The sequence below is a fragment of the Dendrobium catenatum genome, unplaced genomic scaffold (assembly GCF_001605985.2).
Source record: "Dendrobium catenatum unplaced genomic scaffold, ASM160598v2 fragScaff_scaffold_998, whole genome shotgun sequence".
In the NCBI taxonomy this organism is placed as follows: Eukaryota; Viridiplantae; Streptophyta; class Magnoliopsida; order Asparagales; family Orchidaceae; genus Dendrobium; species Dendrobium catenatum.
Window position 1 is genome coordinate 1,826,822 of NW_021319460.1, and position 11,198 is coordinate 1,838,019.

An 11,198-nucleotide genomic window follows, 5' to 3' on the forward strand; every position below is an offset into this window, starting at 1 on the left:
TTTATAACAATAATAAAAAAAACACAACTTATTTGATGGGCAAAATCAACTCTAATTCCTCCAAAATTCACTATCTTTAGGATTCTCTTCCTCTCTCTCCTAGCTAGTTGTCCTTAGTAAATGTTAACTGAATTTGAAATTCTTACCATGTACAGTTCAAGTCATCCTTATATAGAAGCAGTCCTAACCTTTAAGGAGCTTGTGAACCTATAATATAGCTCAAATTTTACGATCCATATTTTCGTGGTTTCCATGAGAGAATCTTAGAATAACAACATGGATTATTTTGAGTGTGTTCATGCCCATAAGCTTTTCGTCAATAATTTGACCTAAAGGGTGGATCAAGGTAGTTTTCTTGGATTGGTGTAGGAAGAGTTATGTTGTTATTTTTCTTCTAGAAGAGTAATCCTAAGTTGGATGTCATGAAGGGTCTTATTAATGGAGGCATATATATTATTCATTTATGATGTTTAAATAGTTGATCACTTTCATGATACCTTTAGTCAATATTTAGAAGTTATGGGATGGAATGTTGTAGTTGCTACCAAAAGTGATCAACAAAAAGACCAACATTAGTTACAATAGAGGAGAGGTAGAGCTCCCGATGGAATGTTCAACAACACCGCCAAATGTAACATGTAAATAACAATTCAAACAATGACATGAGTCCGTTCGTGGTGGGTTCGAGAAGAAGAAAGAAACAATGAAGGAAAGAAGAAACAAAAAAATAAGATTTGAAGTATTTTTATTATTTAATTTCATAAAATTATAAAATAATTATCATTTCACATTATTACAAAGCAAAACTAAGTCCATCACAAAATAAAAATTGGCAACACTTATATCGCTATCAAATAATCCTCCTAGCAATAGAGGTTATCGCCTGGGGACACATTAAATTGGCCACAATAGTTTTGATAGAGATTAACACGATCATTGACTGCGTCCGGGTTCCCTCCTCCACACTCAAGGACACCGTTGATAGCTCGAATTGTGGCTCCGAAACCTTGACCAATAATGCCATGCACATTTCTCATCCAAAACCAGAGCGCAGTTTTAAAGGAGATGATGGCATCAGTACTAACGCCTTCAGGCCAATTCAAGCCGTCAAAGCCAATTTCTTGGCCTGCGGGTCCGTAATTATAATTCCATGAGATTTGGAGGGGACCACGCCCATAATACGTCTTCCCTGGGGTACATGGATACCCTTGAGCGTTGGGGTCACAGTAAGGATTGGACTTATCTGCTTGATCTTTGAAGCACATGCCTATTCATATTAAGAATTTTATTATTTTTGTATAGAAAATGCAATTCAAACCAAATAATTAGGGAAAATAGTAAAGTATCGAAGAAATTATAAATGTTTAGTTCATATTTATTTTTTTTTTTTGAGATAGTGAAAAAAGTTGAAATAAGATTTTTTGTCAAAAAAAATTATGCCAGGATATTCTAGATAAATATTTGGTCTAGTGGTGTTCAAAATCCGTCCGATTTGATTTGAATTGAGTGCAATTCAAATTTTAATCGATTGCTCATGTATTAAGCTCATCTCAAATAAATCTAACTATTTTAGGTTTAATTCCAACCCATTTTTTTACATAAATATTATATTACTAATTTTTTATTTTTTTCACCCTTAATAAACAATAGCTTACAAATTCAATGCAATAAATAAATAAATAAATTGCTATCCAGAGTAGGGGTGTAAACGAGTCGAGTCGAGTCGAGTTTTGACATTATCGAGCTCAGCTCGTCAGTCAGAATGCGAGCTCGAACTCGAGCTCGAGCTTGAGTCGAGCTCAAAACGCGTGCTCGAACTCGAGCTCGTCCCAATGTTAACGAGTTCGAGCTGGCTCGCGAGCCTGGGCGGTCAGGTCAGCCTTCGAGCGCGAGTCTTCCTAGTCCGCGTGGAGCTCGATCCCATGGGAGAAGAACTTGAGCGTTGAAGCAAAATAATATTTTTTATCAGTTGCAGCTTTTCACTTCTCCCAAAAATAATATTAAAATAATATTTTTATCAGTAGTTGTCAACAAAAGAAGGAAAAGCAAACTGGTAAGCTGCAGCTTTTCACTTCTCCCAAGAAAAAAGCTGCTGTAATCAATTTTCATTGGTTCATTTTTTTGCATTACCGCTTCCGGTTTTTCGAATTCCCGCCCATGTTCATTTGGAATTGCTGCTGTTGATTTTTTTTATTTAAATAATCAATCGAGCTCAGCTCGCGAGCTCACGAGCCGAGCTCTCATTGAGCTCGAACTCGAGCTCGTTTAACAAACGAGCTCGAGTTTAAGCTCGAGCTCGAGCTCGTGGCTCGATAAGCTCGGCTCGCGAGCTCGTTATCGAGTCGAGTTCGAGCCGGCTCGGCTCACTTACACCCCTAATCCAGAGTGATGTAGCAAAAAAAATTTCATAATATTATGATTATCTACTAGTTAGGCAGTATTGTATAATTGCTTTATTTTATTTGTCAAATAGCTTGCATATATTATAATATAATAATTTAAGTATATTAAAGAATAATAAATGACATGCAAAATTGAGAATATGTGTAGTAAAAATAATCTTCTTCATATAAAAATAGAGATTTTTGAAGATCATTGTTTGTAAAATTAGATTCTCACGTGTGGTCTCATGGGAAACATGAGCGAAAAAGGCAGCGATCTCTCGTTTAGAGTCATCAATAGATGGACTCTCTGCAAAGCCAGGATAACTTTGCCAAGCATTCATGAACGCATCTCTCGTGTAGAAGCCATTGCCCTCACAACTAGGATTAGCATGACTCGTTAGCCCGCCAAAGAACTCCTCGCTCACTATATAAGCACATCCGCAATTCTGCCCAACGATGAGCTCACCAGCAGCAATGATGAGGAGGAGAGGTATGAGAATGCTTGGTTTTACTCCGTCCATTGTTTGGATTAATAAGAAATGGAGGAGGTGGTATTTATAGATTTTTTTTTTTAATTCATTTGTTGGAATTGAGCTTATTATTTTTTGCAGGATTTTTACATTCATGCGACTAAATTCTTATTTATTTACATATTTAATACATAATTTTTATAATATTTTAATTGAAGAAAAATATTATTTATTATCTCGTTTTGCTCTCGCTCATGAAGTTGAATAAGTAGTTGTACTTTGCAGCAGGAAACAATGTGCTTCATTTAAAAAAAAATTAATTATTATATTTAAAAATTTATATGTATCAATCAATGATTTGTTATTAGTTGCGCCTAACATTCTAATTGGATGTATGAATTTGGAGAAATTATTACTTGCTGATATGTCCATATTCCAATCAGATTGCGCCACGTGGCTTGTACACCGTGGTGTGTACAGAGTTCGGACACGATCAGACTCCGCACAGAGTCCGGACACGAGCTACGTCCGAACTCCGCACGTAATAATTTCTCATGAAATTGACCGTGCAGAACTATTCACAACTACTATATATATTGTCCATTAATTATACCGATAAAAAAATTATAATTAATTACGTGTGATGTATTAATTGGATGCTTGAATTAATCCCTACAGAACTATTCAATACAAATACATATTCTTCATCCTATGTGACAAATTTTGCTAACATTTTCTATGGTAGCATTATTTGTCCTTATTAGCAATATATGAATAATTTTTAAACTAATCTTAAGTAAATTGAGATAAAGTTTTAATTGGGATCCATATTTTCTATTTTATATGCCTCATAATATTCGAAGTAGGATAAATATGTTCGTTTATTTTCTTAGAGAAATATCGTCGAAGGTTCAATTAAGGCAAAAAATATTCCATTTTATAGAAATAGAATTTAAAACTTTCGTGCAAACAATCATGTGAACTTTTAAATAAAAAACTACTTCATTTTTTCTATTCTCAGGCCCTTCTCTATCTCTGATGATCGACTTTCGTTTGTGATCAGTCTCTGATAAACTTTTCATCTCTAGTTGTGGTTATTTCAACTCGAATACATCGTTTGTGTTCTAAACCTTAAACCTAAAGCTGCATTTGACATCACAAGCAACTACGAACATGTCCAAATATAGATCAAATCATTTTGAAGTATCATTCAATCATTAGAAGTACTTTTGAATAAGGTTTGAATAAGGTTCAAAATAATGTCTAAGAAGATTTGAACATAGTTGAAATAAGGTTCAAGAAGGATTGAAATAAGATTCATATATAGCCTAATATGTTTGGAATGTGGTTTGAATAAGGTTCTAACCATATTTTCGTAGGGTTTGAATATGATTGCAAAAATGCTCAAATAAAATTTGATTATGGTTTGAATAATATTTGAACATAATTTAAAAAGGTTCAATCATGAGTGAAATGAGGTTCGAGCGATGTTCGAACAAGGATTGAACATTGTTTAACCATTATTGGAACATGATTCAAATTGTATTATTTTGCCCTCACCATCTCTTTTGGAATTGAGTCATTTGAGTTGTTTGCTATATATGCAATTGTTGCTCTAATCATATATGTAGAGAGACATTATATTACTCGATTATATATAGAGATAGGGATGTGATAAAAAATTTTTCAAAAATTTTAGTGCTAATAACACCATTATTAATGCTAAGAAATTCCTCTCAGTGAGTTATTCAAGTGTCCTGAACTAGAATTTTCTAGGGCCCTTATTCATCAATGGTTACTGAGGATGATTGATAATGATTTGAGTGATGACTATTACATTGTGTTCAAAATTAGAACTAGACATAATATTTAGCATCACTAAATTTGTACTGATTAATGTGTTGGGCTTTGAATAATACCCATATGAAAGGAATTCAATAAGATGAGTAGTAGTTGATTAGATAATTACCTAAGTGAAGACAAAAACTTCAAAAACTTAGAGATAAAGAGATCATTCTTGGAGTGCATTGAGAGGGTACGGATGATGTCTTGAAACTTGGGTTTTATTTATTTGTTTATGGTATCTTTCTCAATCATAATAAGCATAACGTTATTGTTATTGAGATGCTTGAATTAGTTGGAGATGAGAAGAACTTTGTTAATACCCACAAGGTAATATCTCATAGAAGAGGACATAGAGAAGGCTAAAGAGGAATATGATATACTATGAGACTATTGCCTTGAAAAAGAAAGCCCCAACTAGTAAAATGTAATTAGATTTGTCATATCATTACAATAATAAGTTTATAAAACCATCCAAGAGTTAAGAAATAAAGGTGCAAAGTTTCTTTCAGAGTAAGAACCATTAATATTGAATTGAAAGAGCAACAAGATGCCCATAAGTAAATATTATATACTAGTATAAGTGAATAAAGATGTGAGCACAACAACAACAAGCCTATATCCCACTAAATAGAGTTAGATATTTAAATTATTTTTCTCCACTATCATATTAAGAGTCAAATTCTTATGTAATAAGAAGAGTTCATTGTTAATATTTTATAACCAAATCTTTTCAGGTCTACCTCTACCTTTCTTCATAGGTCAGATCTAACACATCTACTCTCCTAGTAAGTGTTGAGAGAGTTGTTATTTGCATGTTTTACATTCTTGCAACTTGTAAAGTTTTGATGATTCCAAATATTATTGTTTTAAAGTTTTGTTTTCTCCTAACACTCTTTAGAAAAATTATTTTTGCCCTTGTGTGGACTATTGTTTCAGGATAATCGAACTCCAGACTAATGAAGACTTCAAATCAAAATTCAGCATGAGATAATTTATAAAATTGAAGCTTGTACTTTTCATTGTATTGAGTTTGAGAGGGAGTGATTAAGTAACTTAGCACACACACACACACACACTCGGGGAGATCTTTAAAATTCATACTGATCGTACGGGACGAACCATGTTCGTACGGGACGAACCATGTTCGTACGGGATGATCAAGTCGGTTATCCCCTCGGAAGAGAAATGGAACGAACAGGAAGTAAGAAAATTTTTCTAAGTCCTGATTGTCCAGATGAATTTTTCAATTCGTCCCAGACGAAATGCTCTCTGGAAAATTTTCGTCCATATGAACTTATATTCGTCCCAGGATGAAATCATCTCTGGAAAACTTTCGTTCAGACGAAACCTATATTTGTTCCAGGAAAAAATGCTCTCTGTAAAAATTTCGTCCAGACGAACTCTTATTCATCCCAGGATGAAAATGTTTTATTTCTTTCAATTTTGATAACTTCTTGCAGTTTGTCAAACCGACCTATGGTATAACTGTTCGTACCGGACAAACTTAGTTCGTATGGGACGATAATCGGGTACGAAGTCAGTTCGTACCAATATCTGTCAAGGATATCTGGTTCTCTGCCAACACTTGGAGAGTGTGAAAGGACGAAGGGTTCTCTGCCCACACTTGGAGAGTGTGAAAGGACGACGGGTTCTCTGCCCACACTTGGAGAGTGTAAACAGCCGAAGAGTTCTCTGCCCACACTTGGAGAGTATGAAAGGATGAAGGGTTCTCTGCCTACACCGGGGGAGTGTAAAAGGATGATGGTTCTCTGCCAACACTGGAAATAGTGTAAAAGGATGATAGTTCTCTGCCATACCGGGAAGTGGTGGAAGAGAGTTTTGTAAAGGCTTCTCCGCCTTGGTGTGGGTGCAAAAGGAGAGTCACTAGTGGTATTAGAGCAATACTCGGAGGGTGCCTCCAGGGAGTGGATGTAGGTAGTGTTTAACCAAACCACTATAAATCGTGTATCTTTTTTATTTTTTGTTGCCTTTTAATTTTTACTATTTTCACTTGTGGTTAAAAATTTTCTTTCTATAAAATTCACTAAAGTTAATTCTCAGTTTTAAATTTCAAAAAGAGGGATTAGTTTTTAATTACCAATTCACCCCCCGCTCTTGGTTGGCCGTTGAGATATAAGCTTAGGTTTAACAACCTAATTCATATTGAACAAGTTTCAACAAGTGGTATCAGAGATTTGTTTCAAAATCATAAGTTTAGACTACTTTTTGATTAAATGTAGATGGCTATATTTGGAAACCGAAATACACCTGAGGGTTACTCTATAACTAGACCTCCATTATTTGATAATATTATTTTTGATTTTTGAAAAACACGCATATCTACTTTTTTATAGTCACTTGATTATCATATGTGGATCTTAGTTCAGGAAGGGTATACAAAACCAACTAGACTAGTTGACGGAGTTAGAGTTGAAACACCTTTTATGGACTGGACAGTAGAAGAACGTGACTTAGCACAACTAAATTCTAAATGCTTGAATAGTTTCTTTTGTGCACTTAAATCAGAAGATTACATTTGAGTTTCTACTTGCAAGAGTGGAAATAACATATGGGATAGACTTTGTATAACTTATGAGGGGACTAATGAGGTTAAACAATCTAGACTTAATATCTTTTTGCATGATTATGAACTGTTTCACATGAAACCAAATGAATCCATTTCTGATATGTACATAAGATTCACACAAATAGTCGCCTCTTTACATGCATTGGGTACAGAACTAACAAATGCTGAAATGGTTAATAAGATTCTTTGTTGTTTGCCTACTACTTATGATGCTAAATTACTATAATTACATAGTTTAAAGATCTAAATATTTACTCTATTAATAATCTTCTTGGTTCACTAATTGCTTACGAGCAAAGAGTTAATCAAAGAAAGATTGATACAGGTGAACCACGAAGGGAAAAGAAATATAGCACTGAAAGTGGAGGAGTCTGAGTGTGAACACTCACAACCTGAGGATGAAGACGACATCGCACTGATGACTAGACAATTCAGAAGCTTTCTGAAGAGGAAGCAGAAGAGACACCAGCAATGGAATAGATGTAAATTTAATAGGAATGTCAAGGTTTCAAATGATGTTATTTGCTATGAGTGCAGGAAACCTGGACATATTAAGATAGACTGCTCAAAACTCAAAGCCACTCCTAGCAAGGAGAAAGTAGAGGAGAAACAAATTGTGAAAAGGACAAGAAGAAATTCCAAAGAGCTTTCTGGGCGGACTCAGCTTCAGACTCGTTAGTGACGGAAAAAGAAGAGGAAGTCACTAATTTGTGGTTAATGGCTGATAATCTTGATCAATCAGATCAAGAAGAGGTATGTAACATAACTTATGATGAGCTTTTTGAAGTTTCTGAACACATGCATGATGTATATAGGACAATGAAGAAAATGTATGCTAGTCTAAGTTTAGAATTTGAATAACTACAAAAGGATCATGAAGTCCTTAGGAAAGATCATGCTTTAATTGATGACAACCATATGAAATTACTTGATGAGTTTGATGACTTGAATAAAAATCATGAAATTTTGAAATCATCCTATATAGAACTTGAAAAAGAATTTAAAAATTTTAAGGATGAATCTAAGAGCAAAATTTAAAGAATCAATTATACAAATCGAATTTTGAAAGATATGAATTTATTTTACAAATTAACGATAATAGCTCTCGAGGATAAGAGGATACCCCCTAAACTTGAAGATTTCACTAATCCTATTTTGTATTCTAAATTTATGCAATCCCTAAATAAAAAAATGAATAGTATAAGACTTAGAAATCCTTTTCCAAAAGTCAAATGTAATAATTGTGGATTGATTGGACACATAGCTCACACATGTACTTTGAAGAAGAAAACTTATTTGGTGTGGAAACCTAAGATGCATAAACCTAGGCATATCATACATGCATCTCTTTATAAATTGTCAAAAGGAGAACCCAAACTTGTTTTGGTTGCCAGGTCTAACATTTGATAATCTTATAGGGTCGCTCTCACACAAGACCTTGTGAGAGCATATGGTATCTGGACAGCTGATGTTCAAAGCATATGACTTGAGATACTGCACAATTCATATTAATGGAAGCCAGGAGTGGAGGCAAGGTTACACTTGGAGATAACACCACAAGAAAGGTGATTGGGTCAGGTATGATTGGAAATCTTAAGAATTTTTATATTGAAAATATGTTATTGGTAGAAGGCTTAATGCATAATTTGTTAAGTATAAGCTAGCTATGTGACAAAGGTTATTGTGTAAAATTTTGTCCTACTAGCTGCATATTAATCCTAAATGAAAATGATGTTTTAAATTGTATAAGTGTAAACAATATGTATATGCTAGATTTGAATTGCATTCAAAATCTCCTACAGCTTTTTGTTTAAAAACTATTTCTTATGAATCATGGCTTTGGCATAGGAGACTTTTTCACTCTAGCATAAAAAAACTTAGGAAGATTACCCAAAAGAACTTAGTGAGAGGTATACCAAAATAAGACTTTACTAAGGATCACCTTTGTGATGCATGTCAATTAAGAAAGCAGGTGAAGTCCTCTTTTCAGTCCATTAAGGATCTTAGAACTAGTAAACCTTAGGAGATTTTGCATATTGATCTTTTTGGATCAGTTGCAACTGTAAGTCTAGGAGAGAAGGTATACAAATTTGTGATTGTGGATGATTACTCTAGATTCACATGGGTTAGATTTTTATTTCATAAGAGTGAATTATTTAAGGAATTTAGAAACTTTTTGACTTGGATTCAATAAAACTAGGATGTAAAATTATGACTATACAAAATGGTCATGGATGAGAATTTGAGAATGAAAGATTTGAGAATTTTTGTAAGGAGAAAGGAATTGATCATATTTTTTCTGCACCTAAAATCCCTCAGCAGAATGGGGTAGTCAAAAGAAAGAACAGAACATTAATAGAAGTCGCTCGAGCCATGTTAGCAGAATACTCACTTACTAAATATTTTTGGGCTGAGGCGGTTAGCACTGCATGTTATATTCTGAATAGGGTGAATGTGAGATCTAAATTAAATAAAATATCCTATGAGTTGCTAAAAGGAAGAACACCTAATTTATCACATTTGCATGTTTTTGGTTGCAAGGTGTTTATTCATAACAATAGAAAATCTGCCTTAGATAAATTTGATCCAAAATCAGATGAAGAAATTTTTGTAAGATACTCAAATGTTGGAAAATCTTATAGAGTATTCAACAAAAGAACATTAGTAATTGAAGAGACCACACATGTTGTATTTGATAAATATGGAATTTTGGAAGAGCCAAATGTTATAGAAGATGAGATTGAGATTAACTCCCAAAAGATTGATAAAATAAATTTGGAAGAAAATTTAGATATAAAAAATCCTTTGCCTAGAGATTTGAGATTTTTTTAAAAATCACCTAAGGGAATTAATAATTGGTGAATCTAGTGAGGGTGTAAGGACTTGGCGTGTATTAAATAAAGAAGCCAATCATTCAGCCTTCATTTGAATAATATAATTCACAAATATTGATCAAGCACTTTCAGACGAGTTTTGGATTTTGGCTATACAAGAAGAGTTAAATCAATTTGTAAGAAATAAAGTTTGGGAATTAACTACAAGGCCAAAGGATCAAAGTGTAGTTGGAACTAAGTGGGTATTCGAAAATAAAATGAATGAATCAGGAGTAGTTATTAGAAATAAGGCTAGATTAGTTGCTAAGGGATATAATCAAATTGAAGGGATTGATTTTGAGGAGACTTTTGCCCCTGTAGCTAGACTTGAAGCAATTAAGGTTTTGTTAGCCTTTGCATGTTTTAGAGGATTTAATTTGTACCAAATGGATGTAAAAAGTTCCTTTTTAAATGGGGTAATTCAAGATGATATTTTTGTAGAACAACCTTCAGGTTTTGAAAATTCTAAATACCCTAATCATATTTTCAAATTGAAAAAGGCATTATAAGAAATAAAACAGGCACCAAGGGCTTGGTATAAGAGATTGAGCACCTTCCTACTTGAAAGATCATTTGAAAAAGAAAGTGTTGATACAACTCTTTTTTAAGAAAGTTGGAAATGATATACTCATTGTACAAATTTATGTTGATGATATCATCTTTGGATCTTCAAATAAAAATCTTTGTGATGATTTTTCTAAAACAATAGGTAGTGAATTTGAAATGAGTTTAATGGGAGATTTATGTTACTTTCTAGGCTTTAACATTAAGCAAATTGAGGAGGATATATTTCTTAGTCAGTTAAAGTATGTTAAGGACATCCTCAAAAAGTATGAGATGGATAATGCTAAACCTGTTAGTACACCTATGAGTTCCTCAGTTTAGTTGGATAAGGACCCTAAGGGAAAATCTATTGATCAAAAGAAATTTAAAGGGATTATTGGATCTTTGCTTTACTTGACTGCTAGCCGACCAGATATAATGTTCAGTGTTTGCTTATGTGCTAGATTTCAATCAAATCCAAAAGAATCACATTTGA

At 33.5% G+C, this 11,198-nt stretch overlaps 1 protein-coding gene across 1 annotated transcript in view; it reads right to left on the minus strand.

The window, feature by feature from the left end:
- Window positions 1–863: 863 nt before the first annotated feature.
- LOC110106661 (chitinase 4-like) overlaps window positions 864–11,198 on the minus strand; it is a 16,158-nt gene continuing 5,823 nt past the window's right edge. The window contains exons 2-4 of the mRNA XM_020836614.2: window positions 3,582–3,645; window positions 2,620–2,808; window positions 864–1,267 (exon numbers count right to left, since the gene is read on the minus strand). Coding sequence (XP_020692273.2) covers window positions 864–1,267; window positions 2,620–2,808; window positions 3,582–3,645 — 657 coding nt within the window. The remainder of the gene's footprint in view (window positions 1,268–2,619; window positions 2,809–3,581; window positions 3,646–11,198) is intronic.